Below are 27,536 nucleotides of genomic sequence, written 5' to 3' on the forward strand. Positions count from 1 at the left end.
GGGTGTGTGGGGGTTTTCGGGATTTACCTAAGCTCGTGCCCACGCTTGTTGGTTCAGCTCAGCTTATTGCTGACTCTATGTTTATTGGCACCGGTGTCTGAGTTGGGTTTCAGGTTTGTTCTTTCGCATCTTAGCAGTATTACGTGTGGTCACTGTGGATCACATCATCGCAGGCGAACCCCATTTCAGGTGTGCTCTTCTAACGCTCGTAAAAATAAGACCTAGCACCATGCAGTGGCTTCCCCAGCTGATAAGCTCGTAGTCTGTGCCTGCTCACGTGTGTCTGAGCCAAGATGTGACATTTGCTAGACGTTGTCCCTCAGAGTCAGACCAGCGCTGGCAACAAATCAAATCTATCAAACAAATCCATCAAATCAAATCAAATCAAACAAATCAAATCGGTTTTTGAGGCACCAAACAGATCAAATCCAAACCTCGATTTGATTTGATGGATTTGATGGATTTGATAGTATAAGGTTAGCGTTATTCTGTCGGTTAGGGTTATTCTGTCGGTTAGGGTTATTCTGTCGGTTAGGGTTATTCTGTCCGAAGGAAAATATAACGCTCAAACTTTTCAAAATTCCCATACAAAATTGATAAGCTAATTATAGATCCCTTATCCGCGTGTAGGACTGGTCAGCTGCCAAAGAAAAGTGGGCCACTATGTTAACGTTCTCTGAAATCTGTAAAAACAATACCGCCGTGTGCGTAACGGCAAGGCTATTCCAGATCTGAAGTCAGATTCTGGGTGCAATGGCTTTTAGCCAGGATGCAAGCATTTAAATGATTGGTGATACAGTGAGTGTGTGGGGTGTGGGTGGCTCAGGCAGGGTGGTATGTGCGCAAGTGAGATGTATCATGTGGGGCCGGCTGTTTTCGCGCGTCCTACCAAATCGTTCTGACTTTGCGCCACGAAATCTTCATTTCCATCCTCGAACTTCTACTTTACCATAACGACCAAACGACCAAAGTCCCTCGACCTACCATCCAATTATTTAATATCTTCGCTGTTACTACTCTTTCTGTGGTATTGTTTTGCCTGTTATAGACGGGTTTTGCATTTACTATGGCGGATGTAGTAGGGGCTATATACAAACGGTGTCGTAACTATAGTATCGAGAAGCCTGTCGACCAGTTTTACGCACTCCGTAGCCCTCGTAGGCCCGTCGTAAACTGCCTGGATTGCCGTAACCAGCTCAGAGGAGAGGTAGGTAAGCCTACTAGCTATAGCCCTTACTAGCTAAAACTGACTGTTCTGGGCAGAGAAGCACATCGGTGTGAGGACCCGTCCACCAAACTGGCCCTCAAGCAGCCAGAGCCGCCCAGAACCCCGGGCCTATCAGAAACCGCCTCGAGGCCACACCTACCCCACTGATAGATGAAAACTTATTCGCGAGCACGCGACGCGTTGTTGGACTTTTCCTTCTTTCCTTCCTCAGTTTAGAATCTTCGTCGATAGCACCCAATGGACTGAGTTCACCTCAATGCCTTGCCCTGGTCGTGACAATCGGTAACCAGAGTTGCCGCAGCTAGCGCAATTGCCCGTGGGGAAACCCCTATCCTTAGCCCTACGCCTGTCACCGCACAGTCAACTAATTTGAGACAGGGCTGCAATATGGTCGCTGTATTCGTAGAATCTAAAGCTAAGGAAAGAAAAAGAAAAGAAAGTTCCAAAGGCTGCGCAGGGCGCAGAGAAATAGGTTGAGTTGGTGAGGTTATTGTAAGAGAAGGTAGGTACGCCTGATCAAGGTGGTCACAATGCAGGCAAGAAGGTAGGGGAGCAATGACTTGTATTGGTGTAAGACTTCAACCTGGCCCTCGCAAAGGAAGATGGGCGAGGGCCATTGTTTATATACCTGCTCAGGGGTTCGGCCCGGGCATCAGTCTGCGGTCGTGGCGCCACGGCGTAGCGTATGCCAGCTGGCAGTGTTCTAGCCAGTTGGTGACAAGTGGTGGGCGCGCACCCTGTGCGCGCAGTTGGTGTTTGGGGTGTCCTTTTCCTTACATTATGCACTGACCACTGTGAGGACCCGTCCACCAAACTGGCCCTCAAGCAGCCAGAGCCGCCCAGAACCCCCGGGCCTATCAGAAGCCTCCTCGAGGCCCCACCTACCCCACTGATAGATGAAAACTTATTCGCGAGCACGCGACGCGTTGTCGGACTTTTCCTTCTTTCCCTCCTCAGTTTAGAATCTTCGTCGATAGCACCCAATGGACTGAGTTAACCTCAATGCCTTGCCCTGGTCGTGACAACCACATCCTAAACCAGAATGTCTGGTCGGGGTGTGCCAGCTCTTACCACCTGTCTGGCACCTGCCGTGACACTGGGCAGGACTAGGCCCGCCTAATTAACCCTATACTTCTTCTTCTTCTTCAACCCAACATACTGCCCCTCCCTCTCGCTATTGACGCGTTTGCTCGGTAGCGGAGTCCCATTTTCGCCACCTTTTCCCATAACTATATACATAACGTATTTGTTGGAATGTGGGCCTCGAAGGGGCCAGGCAAAGGATTCGAAGGAGCCAGGCAAAAGATTCGGCCTACTCCGCGGCCTACTTCGCGGCCTACTTCGCGACCTACTTCGCCACCTACTTCGCCACCACAACAGTAGTATAAGAAGGGGGCTTCCTGGCACTGCCAGGAAGCTAGAGAGAAGAACAGACATCTACAATCCATCACTTGAACCACCAGTTTCCGGCGTGCAGCCACGCCCTGTTGAGTCCAGTGCCGGTACCCTGGTGAATCCAACAATAGGTATTACTGTCTTGTCCTCCTTGATAGCATCCTCCATTACGGCTCTGCTTTTATCCCTGAAACAGCCAAATTGTGTACTGTTTTGATCGAGAGAAAGGCCAATAGGAATACCGGGCGAAGAAGGCTGACGCAGGCATAGTTGGTAGTTTTCATGGAGGGCAAAGCATGCCGAATCGTCAAAATCGGGCCTCTAGAAGAAAAGGTGGCTTATTTACCCCGCCCGGCTAACGTGTTCAGGGGCCCTGAAAATGGGCGCTTAACTAGGGCCCCGGCTTAGTTCAGTATCATCTTTTAAAAAAGCCTCGCCCTCAGCTCACCCTGATTGGGTGTCCGGGTAAGCCGAAGTAGCCCGAACACAAATGCCACGGATTGGCGCACCTCCCATGCGACAATGTGGCGGTAGGCAGTGAGAATGGCGTATGCAGTTGTGTCGCAGACAATGGGCCGTCCTAGACGCTACAGCTGCTGTGGAGGCCACTCGTTGCTGTAGGTAGCCTCTTGAAGGGTTTGGGGTGGGCGGAGGGTGCTGTGGGCGGCCTGCACGCCTGCCCCTTATAATAGAAACCCTTGGTCCCTTTCTGAGCTGAGGATTTGCACATCCTTATTCACTTGAAAACTGTACATAGACAGACAAGCACACCGCTATGCCCTCCCTTGCTGCCGTCATATTTCTTTGGTGTGCTTGCTTCTTTACGTTCTCCACACAGGCAGCGACACTTGAATCGAGCCCTTGTTATCGCTACGACGGCACGCTCAACGATTACAGTTACAAAGGCTTCGACAAATTCTTCTCGTGCAAGCCAGAACAGGAAGTCAGCCACTGCTGCTACGGCCTCGATCTATGCTTAGACAACGGGCTATGCATGGGCTTCAGTCCAGATCTTAAAAAAGACCGTGTTCTGACGTTAGCGGGCTGTACCAATCCCTCCTGGCCCCTACCATGCCCGCAGCACTTTGTCAGGGACAGGCACGATGTCCCAGACGGATGGCCCAAAATCACCCTATGGGCATGCAACACCTACAGCGAGTACTGCGTTTCGTCAAAAGAAGTAGCCGGCGTTGATCCAGGGGGTGCATCGTGCTGTGCTAATACAAGTCTGCGGATCACGGGCATCCCGTGGCAGAAGAGCATGCACATGGCCATGGACCCCTCAAGGAGAATCGATATTTATACGGGCGAGCTACCGATGGTCCCTGGATATGGAGGCGGCAATGACTCGGGCCTCCGCGACCTTGTTCTTACGGTTGTGGTAATAGTTCTAGCGGTAATTGCTGTGCTCATTGGTTACTGCCAATGGCAATTCCCGAAACTACGGCTATGGGGCTGGATACGGCGCCGAAGGACTGGGACTAGGCAGGCTGCTCCAAGCTATCAGGGCAACGCGGCTGATTCAGTGGGGGCAGGAGGGGCGGTGGGAGATTCGGATACCGTTGCGGATGTAGAAGCCTCAGCGGAACCTTCAGGAACTGTCAGAAATCCGAATACTCCAAGCGTCCAGGTGGAGAATCCTTTTGAGTCCTACCGTGATAGCATCCGCGAGCTACTAGAAATAGAGGACGGATGGAGAGAGCGATAAGAAGGGGAGCAGGGAGAAGCGAAGGCAAGTCGTTGGCTAGAAGGTAAAAGAAGAAGAAAAGGCAGTTCAACTCGCCGCAGGCTTATCTAGGTAGGTTCAACAGTTACTTTCTATACGTTACGAACTAGATGACAGTCACTCAGGGTAACCTCCACCTGATGTTGCGCGATTGCACCATCAAACTCGAGATCTAGCACTAAAAGCCTGCCTAGAGGAGACACATCTAGGCACACACAAATTTTCATTGTCGTTTGTGTTCCTTAGCTGCGGTGAGCTGCAGCTGACGTGTCCAGGGCTCTCCTAGTTTCCCCTGAGCGCTGGTAATCCCAACGCGTGGTCACTAAGCAGCCCTAGCTGCCCGTTGACTGTCCCCCCCCCCCCCGGGTCGAGTTCGCGTATGGACGGCCGCCGATTATCATTGTGCAACTGGGATTTGGGTATAAAGCTCGCGGGAGCCGCCCCGGGCAACGACACAAGGGCCTCTCTATTCCTTAACCAAGCATAGCAAGCACGATTCTAGTCACAATTTCTCACATCTACTTTCTCTGCTCCCCAAGGCTGAAGAGAAACGTGTGTCACAAAGCCCTCTCATCACGAGAACCATCCCCCCACACGATTCACGACCTTACCTGGGCACACCATGAGCAAGGATGAGTTTGCGGATCCCTCTTCGCTGGAGCGATCATCGACTGATAGCCGTCGATGCCGTCGTGACCAGGCTGCTCAAGTTGGCTATCAATGTGATCTTTGAACTCTCGAATTTGCTCAAGTTGGCGATCAATGTGTTCTTGGAACCCTCGAATTTCCGGTTGGACGGGTGCAGATTCCAGTGAGCGGTCGACAGTTCCGTTTGATGGTCCATCCTCGGTGGGCGAATTCATAACTCATCGCTAAGAAGCCACGAGAGTTTAATGTGCGGACCCTTGGAAGGGACGCTGTGTTGCTCGTCACAGCCTGTAAGCATAGAAATGTGTGGAAACATTAGGCAGGGCGACGGGAAAAGTCCAGCCCAAATAACAATTGGGCACAGGTTTCAGCGTCACTAGACCGAGCAGGAAAAAAGGCAACAGAGTGGGTCCGCCTCCCAGGCTACACCGGTAGATGTGAAGAAAGGCATAATTGAAAGGGGACATGGAAGGGGGCGGAAATCTGCCCGGGCAGCCTAGGCAGTCGACGGCCCGTTCCCGAGCACAGAGCCTGCGTCCTTAGCTGCATTCATCTTCAATTTTGCCCTCTCGGAACGAAGGAGACATGCTTTCCCGATATTCGTGAACGGGCCGCAGCAAAGTCCTCCTTGTCTAATTGGCCTTAAATGAGGCAGGAGCGAGATGGTGGTGGGCGAGGGTGTGGAGTCGTCAGTGGAGGCGTCAAATCAAGGGGGTAGTGGGCACCTGAGCTGAGAAAAGGCACACTTCACCTTTGAGGGTGTGGCTATTTCCCCTCTAGCTCCGTTCGGTTTAGGAAGCAAGGCGGCACGCGCCCAATAATTGAAGCATTTGTGCCCTATCAGGTTGAGGTGGCGCTCTTTTTGTCATGAGGCGCCTGCACACCTGCGTCACAGCCACCCACCCTCGGCTAACGCCTCGCTGAATCCAAATTACTGCCAATCACGAGTCAAGAGTTTAGGTTGAAGTAGCTCCGCTGGTAAACGTTAAACTTTAAAGTTAGTATCAGTAGAAAAGCATTCATAAATGATTTTGCTAAAGTTGGAAGAAATATATCACGGTCAATTAATGTCGTTGCACCGCTGGGTGAGTGAGTGGTTGTGCTGCTCATGCGTCGCATCTGGCACGGTTACGGAGTACGCCGCCGTTGTCCAATCTAGCATAATAATTTACCTTCGCGAGCGACATGAAGAGGTTTTATTCGTGCTCTTAGCTCTTTGACGAAGCATTAGACCAACGCAATTCCCAGGTGGGCGCTGAGTTATTAGGAGATAATTAATTAGAATATGGATATCGTCAAATTGATTCCCATTTAAAAAGATGTGTTATATCATTGTGAATGTGAGCTAATTATGGTCGCGGCGTCATCCATTTAAGTAACAAACTCCCTGAAGACTCTAGAGATAGGCTGCGACGGTGGTGGGCGATCGGGAAATGGCCGCGAAGTAGTGTGCCAAGACTCTGCCGCTAGATGCGGCAGCCACATCGATAATGGCGGACGCGGCAGACGCCTTCGTAGCAACATCGCCAATGTCGGAGTTTTCGTCGTCAGTCGAGCTCAGCCGCTCGTAACAACAATGGGTTACTAACATAAAAGGTTATCCTGGTAAAGGGCTTCAAGAAGATTGCAAGCAATGATCTTCAGCTGAGAGGCGTTGTGGTCTCGAGAAGCTTTCTCCGTACAAGTCCGTCTTATGGAAGCAACAGCCAGCCTTCCGTACAGTCAGCTTGAGATACCCTGGGCAAACGCCCCCCGTTGCCTTATGCGCTCACTGCCCCACCCTGAGTTCGACAAAGTTGGCCTTTGTCGCCGGCTTGCTGTAAGATGAGGGCACTAGCGGGGGTAACGTGAGAGCATTGACGTTCCTGGGAGTGACACCGCTTGTTTCGGTGATAGTGTATGCCTGATCGTTCGGGCGACTGAATTGTTTATTATGTCGAACGAATAGCAATAATTGTCAACATGACGCCCGCCGCTAGTAGCAGGGTGGGCGACGAATCAAAATATTCGCTTATTCGTCAACGGATAATTCCGATCCGGAATATCGCGGATATTGACGAATATTCGTAGCTGACTAAGCACAACCTGCCACCCAACAAGTGTTTGGCTGCCCAACGCAACCCAACCACCAAAACTTCACCAATTCATCAATTCCTTTAATCCACAAAGATGTCTTTCATTTCTGAGGGTTCTTCAATATCCAGAGATACAGGCCGAGGCTCAAGCTCTGTTATAGAGCATACTCGGCTACCACAAGACGACGAGCCAGCGCGAAAAGGCAAAAACCGCATGTATTATTGCAAATATTGCGAATCATGGGGTGCTCAAAACACAACCAACTTCCGGAACCACCTCAAATCCAAGCATGGAATCACGACTACCAACCAATCGAGGAACGTCGATGATCTCAGCAATACTGTATTGCAATCTCTATACGAGAAAGCAATGGTGACCAACCAGACCTCTGAGTTAGACGCTCAAATTATGAAACGAGTGTTAAATAAAGAGGTTATCACACAAGCGGTTGCTTCACTTATTGTTGTTGAGAGCCTTTCTTTCCGGATTGTTGAAAGTCCATACTTTCACACCGTTTGCAAAGCCCTCAATCCAGCTGTATCAAACGAAGTCATCGCATCACACTCGACAATCAGAGAGCATATCAAAAAATCTTGGATTTCGAATAAGGACATCGTTCGGAAGAAGCTTCAATCATCCCTTTCAACAATCCACCTCTCTCTTGATGTCTGGACTTCCCCAAATCAGAAACTGTTCCTTGCAGTTTGTGCTCATTTCGTTAATCTTGAATCGGAAACCCTTCAGAAAGCACTTATCGGCCTCCCATCTATTTTGTCACACCATGCAATAACACAACACGAAGCTCTTCTCTGCGTTTTGAAGGATTATAATATCTTTTCAAAAATCGGGGCAATCATCGGCGACAATGCTTTTACCAACGATAAGCTTTGTAAAGCCCTCGAAACAACTCTCAGCGAAATGGCAATCCCTTGGTCATCATCAGATAATCGAATCCGATGTAATGGCCATATCATCAACCTTGCTGTTCAAGCATTTCTGTTTCAAGATATTGATGAAGAGAATGAAGAGATGAATGTGAAGGAGGTGAAGATCTCCTTTGATCTGAGTCCCCTGATCAAACTTCATAATATCGTCAAACATATCCGAGGATCCCCTACTCGAATTAGCCAGTTTATTCAGCTTGCTGGCCGAATGATCCCTTTGGATAATTCTACCAGGTGGAACAGTTGGTATTTAATGATTCAAGTTGCCCTTGAAAAAGAAGCTGCACTTGATTCGTATATCAAACTCTGGTATGAATCTCTCCAAAAGGATTACCTTTCTCCAGATGATTGGGAGAATCTTCGATTAATATCAACTTTCCTACATCCATTCTTTCGAGCAACAAAAGCAACAGAAGGAGATCATGCAACAATCGACCGAGTTTTATTCACTATGGATATCCTGATTCAGCATTTCAAAAAAAGCCTTTCAGTATATCAGTCAAATCCTTTCCTATCTTCTCGGATTGAGAAAAGCTGGGCAATGTTCGACAAATATTATCTGAAGACGGAGGAGTCTTCATTTTACGCAGCAGCAGTGATTTTTCACCCATCACGACGAACCTTATATCTCAAGCAAAACTGGGATAAAAAATGGATACGGCCAGCAATCAACTCTGTCAGAGAACTCTGGGAGAAGCATAAGGATCAATTAGCAAATACTTCTCCAACGTTACCATCAATGCAAATTGATGATCTTGATGAATTCGACATTCTTGCTCAAAATCTTGATGTTATTCCACGGCAACACGTCAAGGATGAGTTTGAAGAGTATATCTCAGAAGCAGTAATTTCGATCGAAACATCAGCATTATCCTGGTGGTTGAATGGACAACAACGACGACGCTGGCCAAGATTATCTCAATTGGCGATCAATGTTTTATCAATTCCTGCAATGAGTGCTGAGCCAGAGCGAGTGTTTTCTGGGGGTCGTCGTACAATATCTTGGGAAAGGATGCAACTGGGTGAAGATACTATTGAGTTTCTTGAGTGTTTGAAGCATTGGATAAGGTCAGGCCTTGTAAATAGTAGCTTGGAGGAGGTGGAGGAGGAGGATCTGGATGACTAAGCAGATTGTGGTGGTTCGGACCCACACTGACGAATATTCGTTGATCTGTCAGCAAATAATTGACGAATATTGAAAATTGATTTGTCAGCCAACGAATCGATTGTCGCCCACCCTGGCTAGTAGTAGTCATCGTTCAAGTTCACATCCCTAAACGCAGCCCTCATTGCCCGTTGTACGGACCCTCCCCCGACCCTCCCACTCCCCACCGACACCCTCTGGTGTGGCATCCACCTATCCAGCCCTGGACTCGAAGCCAGACCCGTCATCAACAGCTTGAACCAAGCTTCTAACCCCTCATCCCGCACAATCCTAGCAAACGCCCCCATCACCACCCCGTAGTCCTCACTCCAGAACTCTCTCTCATACGACGAAATTCCATCCACGATACAGTACACCGACGTCCCCGCCGGCACCAGCTGCAACAAGTTATGGAACAAGCCACACAGATCGGCCAGATACAACCCCTCCTCCATACTCTCATCCGGCAGCACCCCCATCGGCCCTTCCTCCGTAACCCACCTATTCTTCAACAGCTCCAGCGCCAACTGCGCAAGCAGACTTCTCACCAGCCCAAGAGGGCCCCGGAGGGGATCTTCGGTGGCAATGTGGAGCCCGCAGAAGAAGACCAAGATCACTGACGTTGACGCAGATGTGGGCAAAGCGAGCGAGAGCGCAGGGCCGTATCCACCCCGGCGCAGTGCCTGTGTGAGGGTCGCGCAGATGACGGAAACGGGTGTCACGCTACTGCCCCCCTGTGCTCGGTCGCTGCATGCGTCGACGAGGACGACGCCGGGCTGTTGGGAGAAGAGGAGGGTTCTAACTGCCAGGGTTTGAAGCATGTCTAAACAGGAGAACTTCTTAGCCATTGTTTTCTTTTTGTTCCTTTTCTTTTTCTTTTGTGGGGGGGGGGGGGCTTCTGGTGGAACAGCTTACATGATGCGCGGCTAAGGGGGGCATCATCAATAGAGCTACCACGGCGGAGAATTTGAGTCTCCTCTTCGATGGGCCCGAGCAGCTGGATATCAAGGAGATTGAGGAGCTCGAGAGCAGTGAGCACCTTCTCGTTTGCTCTTGCCGGGGGGTACACGGCTGGGGTGTATTCTGGGGGAGGGGCCATGTTGAGTCGAGGATCTACGAGTAGTCTGGTTTAGTGGCCCCGCTTGAGAATAGGGGGAAAGAAGAAATTACTCACTGTTTAACATTTCAACGACAAACTGGAAGAGACCGTTCTTGCCCGAGATGGCGTCTAACGTATCCTGCAGCGACTGCTGCCGACGTAACAGTTCATCTACCTGGTTTCGAAGGCCATCAACACCCACCACTGTGTTTTGGGTATCGGCGTGGATAATTTTGATAGTCTCGTTCGTTTCGATGATGATTTGTTCTATTAAGCGTCCGGCGCAAGCTTCTGTGTATTGAGAGCTTCGGGTAATCCGCTCCAAAAGGCTATCGATCTTGTCGCCCTTGAAACTGCTAGTAGCTTTTAAAACTAAAACTCTTTGAGTAAGTGCCTTGTCACGTTGCCGTCACCCCACTAGGCGGGTCATACTGATTGTGCCCGGGTTCAGCAATTGGATTAATTTAGGCAGAACCTGAAGGAGAGTTTGGTTGAGGTCATCTATGCTGTTATGAAGGAGAATGCTGTTGGGGTTGTCTACATCCCGGGGGAATATATTTGCTTTGCGACGGGCATCAGTGATGGTGAGAGGGATGTTCCCAAAGGCCGCGAGTATTTTCGAGCGGTGCTGGGCTCGGCGTTGAGCAATCTTTGGAACATTCAGCTATAAGTTATCGAGCGGTCCTGCATATATCGCACCAGTTCTGACTTACACCAAAGATAATAGTAAGCCCTCCATGCACAACGTAAAGCTCATCTGGAAATGCCGCCAAACTAGGGGCTAATACTAGGGCTATTGATCTAAAAATGCGCCACGCTTTGTGATGCCATTTTTCGCTCGCTCTTCGTCCGCCTCCAGGGCGCGTTTTAGCTCGGCGAGAACGTTGTCCCAGTTACATTCTTTGCCGTCGAAATTGAAGTTGAGGGATTCCCCGGTGTTGTCCTCAAAGTTTTCTAATGCTTCTCGGAGCTCGCTTTCTCAGGTCAGCTAACTTCATTCTCATTTCAACGAAACCCGACGCTCATTAATTCATCTTACTGCACCTCTTTGAGCTCGTAGCTCATCGTCGACATATTGAAATGAGGTGGTTGTCCAAAAACGGGGTGAATTGGTGCACCACGGGATTCAATGAATTGTCGAGCGAGATATGTCTTGTCGTCTTCTTGAGGGGCCATTTGTGCCTCACAGCAGAGGTTGTCATCTGGCTGACTACCATTCCTCGGGGTCGGGGTTGCCAGGTTGGAAATAGGGGGCCGGGGTTGCCCCTCAAGCTCCTGATCAGATAGAACAGTTATTACAGCCTTGCTGAACGCCTTGACGAATGCCTTGATGAGCAAGATGCATGATGAGGAGAATGCGGGGGGTAGTTACACTCACCACAGCCGGGCAAAAGGCGTCTGTGGCCGCCACCCACACCTGAGCAGCCATCCAATAAAGAGCATCAGGGGAAGCCGAGTTGGGGAAGGTGCAGCACACATCGGCGAAAAAATTCCTTAGAGGCCTCCATTATGCTCTCTTTCGGGCTTGATGAACCATGGAAGCAGTACCTAAGCAGGCTGCGAGTGAGTCTGTTGCCGCGATGCAGCTCATGCTGCTACAGGGGTTAGCAGGCTGCCTCGAATACGATAAAATAGGCAGCATTGCCTAAGGGTTGTGCAATGGACTGGCGAGGCTCCATTACTCAATACCTCTTACCAAGGCACCCCCCCTGGATCAGCACTGGTAGACTCGGGGGCAAAGAGATGCGTACTTACTTATAGTCGCTGTGCGGCATTTCTCCTAAGATTTCATCATCCTGCGCGAAATCCGATCTAATTCGATCTCACCCCTCGTGCAACTGCATGCGGTGGAAGTGTAGGACCTACAGAAGTGGAGGTCAGTTGCTGTCGAATTAACTGACAAGCGTGCAACCAGATGAGCTGACTTATTCGCAGAGGCACGATGTCTGCAATTTTGAACGGCAATAGCGGGAGCCCCTCAAATCTCGAGGAGCGGGTAAGGCTCCTCGAGGAAAAGGTTGCAGGCGCGGAGAGCGGTGGAGGTTATGGCATAGCCAGGCACAACTCATTGGGCGACCAAGGCTCGGTAACGGACTCAACGGACTTCCAACACCCAACCCAATTGACCAACAAGGACACGATTCCAGAGGTGCGAAGATGCAACTTTATGCAGTTCAAGAATCGCTTCACCGACGAGGATGGCCGATATGCCATCGACGTGCTCCTCTCTGGCGCCCTGCTCCAGCAGGAGATGCATGAGGAGCAACAGTTCCGCAAACACCGCTCAGGCAGTGCCACCGTGTCCTCCCGGTCAGGAAAGGCCAAGGACGCCGCGTTGAAGGCAAGGAACATCCTCAACGCCAAAGCTGTGGAGACGGCCCAGTCTGATGATGTTTGGATGCGTCGTGTCCGCATTCAGTCGCCGGCGATCCTTAAGATCCTATCCAACATCCAAGGGGAGTCCTGGTCATCCCGGCCGCGAACATATCTTCGCCCCTTTATCACCATAATTTCCTTTCAGGCTGAGATGAAGGGGGCCCTTCGAGATCTGGAGAGTCGATGGGGGCGCCATCTCGACGGGGCTGCCACCCCGGCATCCTTCATCACAAATGCCCATTCGCCAGCTCCCACCGACGGCGGGGTGGAAGAATCGGAAGAGTCTGTTGATAACTGCCCTGAAGCACTGGCGGCAATGCGATGCTATGTCAAATTTGTCGATGAAAATATCATCCCAGAGTACACCCAGTGGGATGGACTAAAGGCGTCTGACGACCCAAAAGTGCGATTTTCTGATCTTCACTACCTCTTCCGAACGGGGGAGCTCGTATACCGACCGTATGGGACCGATACGTCGGGAAAAGGCAATCCACAGGATTGGAAACGCACGGGAAAGCGTCTTTGGCGATGCTATGGCCTGCGCTCGCGGGATATGGATTACCGCGTCTGTCATTCAGACCATCGCAAGTACGACGTTCGCCATGATTCCGGTGAACAGGACGCATCGTTCATCGTCAGAGTGTATTATCTCGAATACACCGGTGAAGAGTTTTGCACTGTGGTCACCAAATTCGCCATCCAGCCATTCAAGGGTCTTCGACGAATCCGGTCACTACCCGTCTACCCCCTTCGCTTTGGCCCAACCGAGCTAGACAAGTACCTTGCCGACGCCGCCGAGCTTGGAGACAAAACACTTGAGAACATCGACATCAAGCATGTTTCTTATGATTCGTGGACCGTCACACGGACACCAAAGGGCGACGCGACCTGTGACGCCAACGGTGTAGAAATGAAACACCCTGAGTATATCAATAGCGACGTTATGGTGGACTTCAACGAATCATTTCAAGCGTGCCCGCACTGGAAGCCGAAACGGGGCATCCTCAAGCCAGAACCAGTCAAGCAACTGGTTGAGTCGGATGATTTTCCATCTTGTGGTGGTCGGGACCCGACAGAGCCAATCTGAAAGCCGAGAGTGTCGAGGTCGTTCCCGTCCGGACGGGTGTGAGCAAGTGGGAGCAGAACAAATTCGTCTCGACGGACCCGTTACTTTCCCAGATGAGTGAGAACCTCGCTAGGGGTCAACTTACAACTCGAGACTACCTCAGTCCCATAGACAAGGGCTTGATTGCGTGCCGTGTCTTTGGCTACGTCTTCCAGGACCGCAAGTTTGCACAGATGGACATCCAACATATGTCGCCCCCGTCCGGGTCCCGCGATGCGCTCGACTCACTCCGGATTCCGCACAACTTGAAAGACCTGATCTAAAGATCAGTCCAGGGACATCTGATGCAAAAGGCCGACGAGCGACGACATGGCCAGGGGCAAGAGTCGCAGGACTTTATCCGAGGTAAAGGCGCTGGCCTGTTCATCCTGCTCCACGGTGTCCCCGGCGTCGGAAAGACGGCGACGGTAGAAGCCATTGCCCAAACGCACAACAAGCCATTGTTCAAGATCACCTGCGGCGATCTTAGCTTGACGCCCGAGCAGGTTGAGTCGTCGCTGGGGAGTATCTTCAGACTGGCCAACTCGTGGGACTGTATTCTGCTTATGGATGAGGTTGATACCTTTTTCTCGCAGCGCTCAAAGGGAGACGCGGCAATGACTAAAAATGCATTAGTTTCCGGTGCGTTTCTTTTCTTGTCTTCATTCTTATGCAGCCCCCCCCCCAAAGTCACATTCTAACACGCCGCTCCTTCCTAGTTTTTCTCCGGATCCTGGACTACTACACCGGGATCCTCTTCATGACAACCAACCGAGTGGGAGCGCTAGACGAAGCCTTTCGCTCGCGCATTCACTACAATATCTTCTATCCACCCCTCAGCCAACAGCAGGCGCGAGAGATCTGGGAGATTAATCTTCGGAGACTGGGGCGCATCGATGCCGAGCACCAACGGAGAACAGGAAAACGGCCCCTGGAGATTCCCGCCGAGGAGATACTTCAGTTCGCCGAGGAGCACTTTACCAATAACCGTGGTGGCGATTCCGCGCATTGGAACGGGCGTCAGATCCGCAATGCCTTCCAGATCAGCGCTTCACTCAGGTCAGATATATCTGACAGATCGATCAAACAGATCAAACAGATCGGGCCCGTTGAGGGATCAAACAAATCAGATATTAGGGCCCGATCTGTTTGACTATCTGACAGATAAATGAGGGTATTTAGAGCCAGGATTTACTAATTATTCCGTTCCGAGTGGTGCTTTCGACCCCGTTTTGTACCGGCACTAGGGTTAATCCGGTCCCGGCAGGGTTCGAATCCGACCGCGGCCCCTGCTTTTTTCCCAAAACAACCCTCTTGACCGCGCCTTGCCCTCAACCGCGCCCTCAAACGCGCCCTCAAACGCGTCCTCAACCGTGCCCTCAACCGTGCCCTCGCGGCTGAAGCTATTCACAATGCATCGATCCCGGTCTCGAAGCTCTACAACAAGCGTTGCTGCTACTACTCGGTCTCGATCGCCCGGCTCGAGCCGTCAACCGTCGATCTTCGCCCAGCTTCGGTCACGGCCTATATCCATCGCAGATCAGGTTACTGCCGCCCTCAACGCGGCCCCCGTCATCGAGGGCTCCATCCAAGACCTCCCTCGCATCGTCTGGGCCAATAAGCGTTACATACTGGACTCTCAGGTCCATAAGAAAAGCTCCCGCGGCCGTACAAGCTAGGTCAAGGATTACGGATGGTTTCTAGCCGGCATCACGGCGAACGGCGCCTTGCTACCTGGTGGGGAGTGTCACGACCAGGGCAAGGCATTGAGGTGAACTCAGTCCATTGGGTGCTATCGACGAAGATTCTAAACTGAGGAGGGAAAGAAGGAAAAGTCCAACAACGCGTCGCGTGCTCGCGAATAAGTTTTCATCTATCAGTGGGGTAGGTGGGGCCTCGAGGCGGCTTCTGATAGGCCCGGGGTTCTGGGCGGCTCTGGCTGCTTGAGGGCCAGTTTGGTGGACGGGTCCTCACAGGGAGGTCTGGTGCTGCAAGTATTGCGATGGCCGGAGCAAACACTCTATATACGATGCTTCCTCTACATCGTCGGCCTCAACCCATCTAGTTAAGGAGCATTCTATCTACAAGCAGCAGGGAGATCAAACTGACAACTCTGATATGCTCGCGATATATCGAGCAACATCATCACAAATCCCTCAGGCCAAGGACGTAGCCTTGAAACAACTCGCCGTTGCTTTCCTCGTCAACTCCGACAATCCCTTTACTGCCTTCGAAGACCCCTATCTCAAGAGCTTCCTGAAGCTGTTCGACCGAAATCTTGCCACTACCGTTGCCTTGGGGAGGAATACACTCACATTGACGATGCCGAAGACCTTCGAGGAACAAAAGGCTGTTGTTCTACAAGAACTTCACAGATCCCTGACCTCGATCCATATCAGTTTTGACCTTTGGACTTCTCCAAACCGCCTAGCCTTTATTGCGGTATTAGCCCACTTCCTCAACAGCAAGCAACAGTATACAAGCCGCCTCATCGCGTTCCGACGGCATCCCGGGATACACAGTGGTGAAGGCGTCGCCAACACTCTTCAAGACATCCTCGAAGCTTGGGACATCCCGTCAAAGCTTGGAGTGATGATCTATGATAACGCTTCGAATAACGATACATGCCTCAAGGCTCTATGCCTCAGCTCATCCCTGGGATGACCGGGAAGGATATTCTACATCGCCGGATGCGGTGCTTTGGTCACGTCTTGAACCTGGTAGCGAAGGCTTTTCTATTTGGCGATGACGCCAATACCTTTGAGCTGGAGTCCGATTCCTTGGAGGTCTTGGAACAACATGACGATGCCTTCATCCACTAGCGCCGCAAGGGCCCGATCGGCAAGCTCCACAACATCGTCAAGTTCATCCGGGCCTTACCGCAACGCTCAGAGGCTTTCCGTCAAGTAGCTGAGGCCCAAGAGCTTGATGATATCCACGATTCCTTCACACTATATGCCGAATCTACAACCGAACTCGAGCTACGGCAGAACAACGCGACAAGATAGAACTCGACTTTCCTTATAATCGACCGTGCCTGGAAGAAGCAACGGGATATTCAGGCCTATATCCTTCAGCTTCAACTTGATCCGGCGGCTATACCTAGGATCGATCCTCAAGATGTCCTTAATGCCGATGACTGGCGTTTGCTACCAGAGATCCGGTTGATCCTCGAGCCGATCTACCTGATGATAATGAGGGCTCAAGGCCATACCAAAGGCAACGGGTACGGGCAGCTGTGGGAGGCCATGACTGGTATGGAATATATCCTGGAATAGCTCGAAGATTGGAAGGCCCTTTACCTACCAGAATCCGAAGATTTGGCTGTAGAAACGTTCGATCTGCAAGCTAGCTTGACCGAGGAGCTCGATCCCGATCCATTCGATCTGCCTCGCCCGTCAAACCGGCCAACCCGCCGATGTACCCGTCGCCTACCTACCTCACGGCCAGCATCGCGGCATAACGGCCGGGCATCGAGGTATTACGAAGATGCTTTGCCTCGGTATGCCGCAGCCGAATATCTTTCCAATAGTGGCATTACGAATATGCAGCCCGATGAGACGGCATACATCCGGGCATCGATCAACAACGCCTGTCTGAAGCTCGACGAATACTACGACCTCCTCGGCAATTCGCCCTTATTTGCAGCGTCCGTGATCCTACATCCTGGGCTTGGACTACCTTTTCTTAAAAAGGCATGGAGCTCCCAGGAACATTCGCCGTGGCTTGGGCCTACAAGGCTGGCAGTGAAAGCCTACTTCGAATATTGGTATCCAGATCCTCAAGATCCCTTCGATTCGCTGCTACCGTCCCCATCACCGGTGCCATCGTCACTATCTTCAACGTCATCAGGAACATCACAACATCCCATGCGGGAAACAACCCGGTTCATGCAATGGATCAATAATAAACGGTCAAGACCTTCAGACAACCAAGACGAGCTCGAGAGATATTATCAGCTTGCCTCTCAGGAATGTACCGATCCGATCCAATGGTGGCTGATCACCAAACAACGTTTCCCCGGTTGAGCCGATTTGCCTTGGACCTCCTAGTCATCCCGGCGATGGCAGATGACCCTGAACAGGCTTTCAGCCAAGGGAAGCTGGCGTTGACGTCCCAACGGCACAGCCTGGGTGAAGAACGCATCGAGGCTCTACAGATCCTGAAGAACTGGCTCAGGGACAAGGTCATCCAGTCTGGGGGCATCTTGACAGGCTAGCTAGGGCCGGGAATGCCCACATTTCGGTTGGCCGATCAGATATCTGTCAGATCGATCAAATCAAACAGATATAGGCGATTCGAGGATCAAACAAATCAGATATGGGCCCATATCTGCTCTATCTGATCTGAGTGAAGCGCTGTTCCAGATGGCGCGCAGTCTCGCCTACGCCGACGCGGCCGCCGAAGCCGAGAGGCTACGGGCCAGCGGGTCAACTGACATGCCACCGCCGCCCAAGCTGCAAGTCAAGCACTTTAAGCTTATGGACAGCGTGACCGTCGAATTTGAGGAATACATGAAGAAAGTCTTCTTTGGCCAGACCCCGGCAGATCTTGCGAGGGAGGCGGAGACTCGTGTCGACCGTGTCCCCGGGCAGTCCTGGACAACCGGACACCAGAGCGGGAAGGGAAGTGGGTACGATGAGGGGGGCCACGGGAATGGGATCAAGCCGCAAGGTGGGGACCCATCGCTGTTGGGCCCCGGGGGGAGACCGCCGAGGGGAACCATGTTCCGGTCCGGGAACCGACCACGTCATGCGTCGTTGCTTGAGCCACCACCACAATACCAGGGACGACGGGGGTTGTCTCCCTCGAGAGCTGAGTATCCTCACAACCCAACTAGCAACGGACCACTCCCTGGTCAGTTGCAACCAGAAGTTGGGTACTCGTCCAGACTTGTTGCGGACAATGACGACCGTTGGGGTCGACCAGTCAGTCCGGGATCGGATTGGGGTTTGTTTGTGAACAAGGTTGGCCGGACTGTGTCTGGGGACTATGCCAGTGAGGCCAGATCGGCAGGTCGCTATGATGATGGCGAGTATGAGCAGGGCTATGGGGATTCCAAGAATGAATATGGGAAAAGGGAGAGATCTGCATGGTAACAGGCTACTTACATTACGCAACCCACCCACTGTGTCATCATAATTCCGAGGGCTTAAAGCTGTACACAACTGTTAGTACTGCTATCTTGCGCAAGGCAATTCGTTTCAATGTTTGATCGCATAGGGTCTCCGGTCAAGAACTTGAGGAAGCCGGTAAGTTTCATGAAAGTGGCCAGAGAATCTGGGCTAAAGCATCATTGTATTGCTGCGGGCAAGGTTATGAGTAGTAGGTAATCATCGATGCACCATCATGACTTATCTCGATGTCCCAAATTCACAGCTTCGCAAAAGCTGTTGTTCCCAAGACCAGACCTCATCAGCCATGGCCTACCGGCAGCACGGCCGGAGAAGATACAGCCGCCCAAGAAATTTCCCTCAAGCGAGCCGTACCGTCCCCGCGCATCGACTATGGCCTTAATGGAGATGAAACCGAGCAGCAGTGCGGCACGGTTTCCCATCGTAGCCGCGAGCCTTCCTAATTTAGCTTTCAGTATAAGTGCTGCACGATTCAACTGATTCAACTCACTCGTTCATGCCCGCTACTAAATCCTCAAGGTTATCGCAGACGACAAATTCTTGGCAGTGCTTGATGAAGTTTTGCACCGGGATTGATCCGTTGCAACAGAAACTGCCAGTAGCTCTTATTGCACAATCACACATAGTTGCGCGCGCGGGTGCTCATACTTAGCACCAATGACACGAAGATCAAAGATTGCTTAGATTGAACTGGCTTGGAATTTGCCATCGGCAAGCAAGAGTCCCAGATACGCCAAGCCCAGGCCGACGTCCGCGACGCAAATAAGTGGGTTAGCACAGAGCGGCACACAAGCCAGAAGCTCCGAGAAAAAGTCACGGACCTCGAATCGCAGCATGAGAGATTGACCCTCACCATCAAGCAGCAAGAGGCTCAGATCCGCTAAGCCCAATCTGTTGTTTTCGGAGGACTTGAAGGTGATTCGTGGGCGGCCGGCGACGACAGCACAGTCCGTGGCGACCTGGAGAACTTATAGATTCGCAGTAAGACATGGGCCAAGAAGTACGCTGCTGAGCACATGAATATCACCAAGGAGCTTCTAGCCGACAAGTACGAGATCTTCTTTAAGACACTGGGCGAAATCGTTCGTCTGCGTACACAAAGGACGAGCTCGGATACCTCCAAATGTCGCCCTCCTTAGACAAAAAAGCGCCCACCATGTGTCTTCAGGGCCTTCTTGCCCATCAAATTTATCATAGAACCATAGAACAGCCATTTTTCAGGCTACGTGACGGCGAAAATACGGTGTTGCAAGATCTTTATTAGAATTTGTAACAAGATAAGATGCGGTTTTATCATAGCCCCGTGGAAGAGTTGATGGATTCTAACAGTTTGATCAAAAGTGAACAAGAAAGAAGCATAGATGTGGCGTTCCAGGACCATTCGCCTTCTCGCAACTACGCAAGAGGCTGAGACAGGGTGCAGCAAGGGGCAGGCCACCAATACATCTTCCGTCCGGAATTCCAGTGTCGTGACTTGGCAATCGAGTTTCTCAACAGCCCGGCCAAAACTTCTATCACACTATTAGCACTTTTGTCGGGGAACAACGGAACCCTTCTCAAAGACCTGAATTCGCTGATGCAGTATGCGGGGTTGCTCTCCCGTAAACTGTGGTCTCGACGGACGGCGTTGTATGTTCAGGGCTTATCTGAGCTCAAGAACACCCCATTTTCAGCCAGGTCCGAGGTGGTGAAGGCGCACCCCCTTCACCGTCTCTACGACGACGATGACAGGTGCAATGGCTGGTCCGTTGGCATTGTGGTGCACCCAGCCGTTGTTGGATTTGGTAGTAGCGATGGGAGGGACTATAGCAAGAGCATGGAGAGGGTGTGGATGAAGGCCGAGGCTTTTCTTAGTGAGACGGTGTGATATTTGATTGCCCCTTTGGTCCCTAACATTGCTCGGTTCTTTGCGTTGGCTACTACGCTCTCGTGCCTTCACAGATTGAGAAGGTTTGCTTGATACTAGCTAATTAGTCCTAGACAGACGAGGTAGATAGTCACAGCGTCATCCCTGAATTTATTATTTTTATAATTCTGCGAGCCTGTGACTGTTTGTGTTTCTTTTCTTCCACCCGCTTTTCAAAAAAAAAAAAAAAAAAAAAAAAAAAAAGAAGATCTATAACAAACATCGTGAAGTAAAAATGCCCTTGAATCGCTGCTTCTATATTTTCCCCTGCGCTCAAAAGTGCCCTTCTGGCCAAGGGGCCAAGTGCCGCCAGAACGAAACCAACACCCGAATTTATCCAATTATTTGTATTCGATTTCAAAATCCTGCCTCATCAGACCCCGCGGAAGTTTGTCTCACTTCCCTCCTTGACTACTCCCTCTTCACTAACTTGGCCGGGAACGGGAATTTCTTGGCCAAGTCACACTTGCCGCCAGGCGTATAGAACGTGCCGGCGACGGCCTTGAACGCCTTGAGCTGTGCGGTGATCTGTGTGAGATTGGCGTTCTTGCCGCCGGTAAAGGCGGCGAGCCCGCCGGGCACGACGGTGTCGAGGAGGACGGCGCGGCCGGCCTCGGCGAAGTCCTCGACGTACGAGCCCGCGCCGTACGCGCTGACGGCGAACCCGTCGGCCTTTACGGCGTCGGCCCACGCCGCCGTGCCCGAGAAGGGCTTGCCGCCGCCGGGCGACGCCAGCGTCGAATCCACTGCGTGGCCCGTCTCGTGCACCAGCGACGTGATGAAGTAGGCCACGCTGCGCCCGACCACCACGCCGTCGCCCGCGAGCGTCGCCATATACCCCCCGTAATTGGGGTTGTCGCTGTTAAGGTCGCCGTAGACGATGTAGATTCTGGGCGGAGGGTGGGTTGGTAATCAGTTTACGCTCTCGGGCAGGTTTTAGAGGTAGTGATTGATTGGAGTCAAAAAAAAAAAAAAAAACTCACGAGGACGCTTGCCGCATCCTAACGGGAAGTTTGCCGATTTGCTGCCGCCAGCCGAGAAGGTTTGTCAGTATGAATACGTTCTGCACGAATCGCTCAAATGCGATGGCCAACGTACCGATGCGAGCTGGCCGATGCTCTTGGTGGCCTTTTGGTGGCGGCAGACGACAAAGGGCGTCGCGCAGTCGGTGTAAGTGACATTATAGACGAGAAAGTCGGTGGCCTTCCACTTGTCGGCCGTCACGCCCCAGTAGTAGCACCGCTCGGGCATCAGGCCGTTGGTCCACTTGGAGAAGGTCCACGGGCTGGCGGGCAGGTATTGCTGGTAGGCCAGGTCGCCGGGGCCGTTCTCGGAGGAGAATTCGAGGACCGGCACGAGGTACTTTCCGCCAGCGATGCAACCGGGGTTGGTGGCCGGGTTGCAGAACGGGTATGGGTCGGCCCGCTTGGCTAGGCCCGTGTTGGTCGCCCTGGGGTCGGGCTGGAAGGCGACGACACCCGCTGGCGCGTTGGCTGCCGCTGCGAGGGCAATGAGTAGGGTTTTGAGGACTGCCATGGCGAAGGGATTTTGTAGACTGGGAATGCTTGTGTAACGTCTAGTTCTGCCACGGCTTGGACTTGACTGATGTGCACCACTGCATCGTATTTGTATCTAGAGAGGAGCAAGACTTGCACATGCTAAGAATAGATGAGGGTTTCATCGCGCCATGTCAAGCGACCCACTTTGCTGGATTTGATAGGTACCGTACCTACTCGCTGGGGATGCTGCCTTGGATGTCGCGTAATCCGGAATCTTACCGCGCCGCAAAAAATCTGTCTAGTGAGACCCCATAAGGCAGGTTCAGTAAGCCTGAGCACATTGGCGCATCACAAGCCGGCGAGGCGACCAATGAAACCGCCTTCTTGGCATTAGGCAAATATAAAGAAATGTTTCAGCCCTGAAATTTGATGTTGGTAAGCACTGGGATCCCTACTAGCGTGTATTTCATGGCAGGCCTTGGCTCTGCGAGCTCCTTTTCTTCGTCGGTGAGGCTCTGACATTTCTATCAGGTCGATTAATTACCATTATACCACCATGGCATAACTATAGGAATGTAATTTTTTTCTTGTAACGAGTGTGGTAGTGAATCAAGACGAAATAAACAAGAGCAACATAAAGAGTGAAATCTATAACAGAGATGGGGGATCAGGCAAAAAAAAAAAAAAAAAGAGAAGCAAAAGGACAAAACAAAGCTGAGGAGCCTTAGGCAGCGGCTGAAAGACAACGTGAAGAAATGTAAAAAGAACTCCCAATCATTGGCTTACTGCGCGCTTTAAACTCCAATCCCCTATCACTTTTTCCCGCTACCCTTGGCCTTCCTGGCACTGGTGTTCTTGTCGGGATTACTACTTTCACTGCCCGACGGCTCGGAGACTCCAGAGGCATTTCTTGGAGGGTTTTGCCGCGACGATTGCGGCTGCGGCGACCGTTCACGTAGAGCTGCCGCAGTCCCCTGGGCAGCACCAGACTTTAACCCAACAGTCGAGGTCTTTGCCGGTGCGGTAGGCTGCAGTGGAATGCAAGCAGTGATTTGTACCTCGCCGGTGCTAGGGTGAACTCGAAAGGTCTTATTGTAAGCATGTTCTAACCAGCCGAGCAGTGCTTTTCGAAGTAGCTTTTCATCGTTGCCTTCGCGGGAGAGGAGGGTACCGTATATATAGTCGCCATCATGAGGGATCCAATAGTCAGCCAGGAATAACTGCTCGTAAGTGAGTATAGCAGCGAAGGGGCTGAAATCCGCATGCCTTGCATATTTCGATAGCTGCCTCATGATTTGGAGGGAGTTCTTAGTGAAAAGTGTGCGTGAAGTTAGAACATCAGCCTTTTTGGCTTTAACGGCAGTCTCTTTTTGAGAGCCAGGCTCAACTTTCAATTCTACGTCGCTAAACTCATTGAGGGCAATGGCGTTGATGTTTTTAAATTCCAAGACCGCAAAAACTTTGCCGTGTGCTTTCCAGACAACATCGGGTCGTGGTTTTCCCTTTTTCTTCTGCTTTTTACCACCTTTGGTCTTTGATGTGTCACCGTCGTTGTCATCGCCGGGCTCGGTGGTTGAAGTGAATTCAGACTGCATGAAGAGTTCTGGAACTCTGTTGTGCAGAGCCTTGAAAGCAACATTCACTAGGTTAAGCACCTGCTAGCTACCGGCATTCACAACGTCACCTTTGTGTTGAAGGACAATCATCGGATCCAAAGGGGCCAGGCAATTCGTTATCGTTTGCCTTTTAACAATCGACTTCTCCAAGATTTCCTTTGCGATGCTAACATACTCTTCAGCTGATTGATGTAGCCAAAACCTCGGTAGCGCGGTGCCGAAACTTGATGTTGCGAAAGAAGTTACGGAGTCATTGACATTCTTTTTGATGGGAATCGCGGGCAAGGCCAACTCAAAGGCATGACTGATACCGATGGCGTTTGACAGTGGAGCTGGATCTCTTGACAGAGATGACTCCCTGGACGACGGCTTTGATGACTCTCTCGACGACATCTGTGACATCGACTTGGGTTGCGGCGGTGTGATTAGTCTTGGTAGAATAACAGAAAGGCAAAAGAAGAGGCAAAAAAAGCGGGTTGATTGTTGTTGTTCTAAGGCTATGTCTTGAAAATTGGATAGTCTGAAGAGGATGCTCAACGATGGATCTGGGAGAAGAGGAGGAGAAAGCGCCATCCTTTTATCTCGAGAGCTTCTACCACATTCATTGCACGTCCTTTCCAAGAGACGAAGTTCTGGTTGGCTCGAAACGGCTGAGATAAGCACTGGTAGTGTGGCACCTTGCGGCGTAATTAAAGGGCCAACGACCATCTGATGAGAATAAATGCAGCCATCGATGCGGCGAGGATGGGGCCAAACAGGGATCGGACATTTCAATTATTGTTGGTACTAGTACTTGAAATGGAACCAAGGCGAGGTATCGGGTGGTGATTGCTGAGAATCAAGATACGTCAGATGAGTGCCTGGCTCAGTACCTACCTCTATATTCACTCGCGACAACTTTTTTTGGCCAAATCCGTATTAGGCTTGAAACCTGAGCAGGAGCTGAGGCGCGCTGAGCATCACCCTGAGCCGAGCTAAGTCACAGGGATGTCCCGGCTATAATTGCCATGCCCAAACTGATCCCAGTTTTGGGACACCAGTCCACGACTTCCGTTTTTTTCTTACGGTTGCAATCGGCTACCGTTATGAAACCATGTAGAGCACCGTTTATATTCAAAATGAGAATTAAGATATCCCGGCTTGTTCACATTCTTCTTTTGAAAGAGACGGAAATATACGAATATTATTTTATGAAATTGTAAGGAAAGGACACCCCAAACACCAGCCGCGCGCACAGGGTGCGCGCTCACCACCTGCTACCAACTGGCCAGAACACTGCCAGTTGGCACAAGCCACTACGCCACGCCATGGCGCCTCGGGCCTGAGCCCCTGAGCATGTATATAAACGTGGCCCTCGCCCACCTTCCTTTGCGAGGGCCAGTGTGACGGCGTTTAGCAACACCCACTACCGCTGCACCACACCTTCCAAAAGGATGCCAGAATTACAAGCCGTCAGGCTGCAATTCTATAGTGGGTTATAGTATGGTCACGCACCCGTAGGGCCTCAGCGCCTACCGCCGTGCCGTGACAGCCAGGTTGAAGTCTCACACCAATACTACTCATTGCTCGCCCACCTTCTTACCTGCATTGTGATCACCTTGATCCGGCATACCTGCCTTCTCTTACACCTAACTAGTAGTTACATTTGCATGAATATGTCGAGTTAATACAACCTCCCACCCTAGTAGAATTCATGCCTGTTTTACTTGGGAGTACTTGAAGCTGAAGAAGCGGATAAGGTACTTTAGAAAGTCACACCAATATACGTTACCTTCTTTAGCCTGGTGATTACCTAGTTTATCCTTCAAAGATAATACGGCGTGATGGCGAGGCAGAATACTGTTCGAGGTGATATTGCCACCGCCGATGTAGGAATTCTCAGCTCGGGAGCTGCTAATTTCGGATATAGACAGGGTGACCCACCTTTGCAATCGCCCCACTTTGCAATTTTTCCCCCACACCGCCAACTTCCTACTCTCTACCTTCCACCACCAACAACTTCCTCAATACTGGTCGGAATAGGCTCAAAATACGATGGTTCGACGCGTACGAGAGCGGCTAATAGCCGAGGCTATTGAGGCTATTGATCAGGGCGCTCAGCAGAAGGAAGTAGCGCGCCTATATAGGATCCCTGAATCCACCCTCAGCAGACGACGCCGTGGACAACAGGATCCACGACAAGCCCAAAAAAACACCCAGAAGTTAACTGACGACCAGGAAGCCTTCGTCGCCGAGTGGGCTCTTGAGGAGGAAGCTGCAGGGGGTGCCCCAAGTCGTGCACGGCTAAGACGATTCGCACAAGCGATCCTGAACGAAGCCGGGCTCCCTGGGCGAGTTGGTGAGCGCTGGGTAGATCGGTTTTTTACCCGCAACCCCAGGGTAAAGGCCAAGTTAGGTACCTTATTAGAACGGTCTCGAGTCAAAGGATCTACCCGTGAGAGATTCCAGCATTTTTTTGATCGTTTGGAAGCTGTAATTAAGGACAAGAAGCTGGTACCTGCGAATATCGCCAATATGGACGAACATGGCATGCAAGAGACGGAAACTACGGTTGGGAAGGTGATTGGCGATGCCCTCACATCTCGGGCAGTCCTGACTGGCCCTGATCCAACGACCTGGGTCAGTATTATCGAGTGTGGTACCGCTGAGGGCAAGCGATTGACGCCCGTAGTGATCTTTACGGGTGAAAATCTACAAGGCCAACACTTCCCGGATAACTTCAAGGAACTACCAGTCCTCAAGACCTGGAAGTACGACTGTACGCCCACAGGCTGGAGCAATAGCAAAATAGCTCTTATGTGGCTCAAGGAAGTATATCTTCCTCAAACAAAGCCCCAAAGGAAGGACGATTGGCGCCTATTAATCCTCGACGAACACGCTACTCATATCGACGAAGACTTTATGCTTCTAGCTAAAAGAAACCGCGTACACCTACTATACTTGCCTTCACACACTTCTCACAAGACCCAGCCACTCGACCGGTCTGTCTTTTCGGCTTTGAAGTCCTATTTTCGCCAAAGAACCCTCGAATTGGCTTCCTTCACAGCCTCAGCACCTATCAACAAGCAACGCTTCCTTTTTTGCTACCGGGACGCCTCAGCGCAGGGTATGTTAGCCCGGAATATCATATCCGGCTTCCGGAAGACTGGAATCTGGCCTTTCCAACCCGCTCGTATACTTGACGACCCCGAGGCGGTCCGGGACGAAGCTGCAAAACCAGTCCCCCCATCCACACCACCCCGGAAGACCCGGGCAACCCGGAACGACCTCTTCAATACACCTCAAGGTAGTCACGACGTCTGCAGGCAACAGAGCTTAGCCAAGACAGCCACTAGTCCCCGAGATAAGGTCGTCAGGACTATGTTGACGAAGGTAGGGAGGGCACTTGATCAGAAGAATACGGAAATCGCTGCTTTGAAGGCAAAAAACGACTTCTTAGCCAACGAGTTGGAATCCAAACAACCCTATTCACGTAAAAGGGTCAAAATAGACGCCAACGACAGATTTGCTACTATTGACGAAATTGACGAGGCTCAAAAAACTAGTCAAAAGCCTCCCAAGAAGAGATCCAAGAAGACCAAGTCCAGGCCTGCACACTTGGTCCAGGAAGCTGAAGAAATTATCGCCCGTGGGCTTGAG

The 27,536-nt window shown here is 51.3% G+C and overlaps 8 protein-coding genes across 8 annotated transcripts; 5 read left to right on the forward strand and 3 right to left on the reverse strand.

Annotated features, from left to right (window-relative positions):
- The first annotated feature begins 921 nt into the window (after window positions 1-921).
- B0T26DRAFT_700641 (uncharacterized protein) lies at window positions 922-1,380 on the forward strand. Its single transcript, XM_060441560.1, has 2 exons — window positions 922-1,207; window positions 1,264-1,380. The coding sequence occupies exons 1-2, from the start codon at window positions 1,067-1,069 to the stop codon at window positions 1,279-1,281; spliced, it is 159 nt and encodes a 52-aa protein (XP_060297832.1). The 5' UTR covers window positions 922-1,066; the 3' UTR covers window positions 1,282-1,380.
- A 378-nt stretch (window positions 1,381-1,758) lies between these two features.
- B0T26DRAFT_700642 (uncharacterized protein) lies at window positions 1,759-2,012 on the forward strand (the record flags this gene model as incomplete). The annotated part of the gene is made up of 1 exon (XM_060441561.1): window positions 1,759-2,012. A coding segment is annotated over exon 1 (229 nt), but the record flags the coding sequence as incomplete, so codon positions are not given.
- A 1,386-nt stretch (window positions 2,013-3,398) lies between these two features.
- On the forward strand, window positions 3,399-4,331 carry B0T26DRAFT_673674 (uncharacterized protein; the record flags this gene model as incomplete). Its single annotated transcript, XM_060439628.1, has 1 exon — window positions 3,399-4,331. One exon carries the CDS (start codon window positions 3,399-3,401, stop codon window positions 4,329-4,331), a length of 933 nt encoding a protein of 310 aa, XP_060297834.1.
- A 4,928-nt stretch (window positions 4,332-9,259) lies between these two features.
- On the reverse strand, window positions 9,260-11,334 carry B0T26DRAFT_673675 (uncharacterized protein; the record flags this gene model as incomplete). The annotated part of the gene is made up of 6 exons (XM_060439629.1): window positions 9,260-9,963; window positions 10,077-10,274; window positions 10,336-10,435; window positions 10,974-11,017; window positions 11,077-11,234; window positions 11,300-11,334. 6 exons carry the CDS (start codon window positions 11,332-11,334, stop codon window positions 9,260-9,262), a joined length of 1,239 nt encoding a protein of 412 aa, XP_060297835.1.
- Window positions 11,335-12,202: 868 nt separating this feature from the next.
- On the forward strand, window positions 12,203-15,420 carry B0T26DRAFT_749375 (uncharacterized protein; the record flags this gene model as incomplete). Its single annotated transcript, XM_060445093.1, has 5 exons — window positions 12,203-13,671; window positions 13,734-13,952; window positions 14,028-14,383; window positions 14,461-14,800; window positions 15,009-15,420. The coding sequence occupies 5 exons, from the start codon at window positions 12,203-12,205 to the stop codon at window positions 15,418-15,420; spliced, it is 2,796 nt and encodes a 931-aa protein (XP_060297836.1).
- Window positions 15,421-18,108: 2,688 nt separating this feature from the next.
- Window positions 18,109-20,743, forward strand: B0T26DRAFT_749377 (uncharacterized protein; the record flags this gene model as incomplete). Its single annotated transcript, XM_060445094.1, has 3 exons — window positions 18,109-18,374; window positions 19,859-19,958; window positions 20,516-20,743. 3 exons carry the CDS (start codon window positions 18,109-18,111, stop codon window positions 20,741-20,743), a joined length of 594 nt encoding a protein of 197 aa, XP_060297837.1.
- Window positions 20,744-21,022: 279 nt separating this feature from the next.
- B0T26DRAFT_800790 (uncharacterized protein) lies at window positions 21,023-22,318 on the reverse strand (the record flags this gene model as incomplete). Its single annotated transcript, XM_060447011.1, has 3 exons — window positions 21,023-21,671; window positions 21,766-21,806; window positions 21,881-22,318. The coding sequence occupies 3 exons, from the start codon at window positions 22,316-22,318 to the stop codon at window positions 21,194-21,196; spliced, it is 957 nt and encodes a 318-aa protein (XP_060297838.1). The 3' UTR covers window positions 21,023-21,193.
- A 775-nt stretch (window positions 22,319-23,093) lies between these two features.
- Window positions 23,094-23,876, reverse strand: B0T26DRAFT_673679 (uncharacterized protein; the record flags this gene model as incomplete). Its single annotated transcript, XM_060439630.1, has 1 exon — window positions 23,094-23,876. One exon carries the CDS (start codon window positions 23,874-23,876, stop codon window positions 23,094-23,096), a length of 783 nt encoding a protein of 260 aa, XP_060297839.1.
- Between the last annotated feature and the right edge of the window lie 3,660 nt (window positions 23,877-27,536).

This window comes from Lasiosphaeria miniovina (genome assembly GCF_030549165.1).
Source record: "Lasiosphaeria miniovina strain SMH2392-1A chromosome Unknown B0T26scaffold_3, whole genome shotgun sequence".
Classification (NCBI taxonomy): domain Eukaryota; kingdom Fungi; phylum Ascomycota; class Sordariomycetes; order Sordariales; family Lasiosphaeriaceae; genus Lasiosphaeria; species Lasiosphaeria miniovina.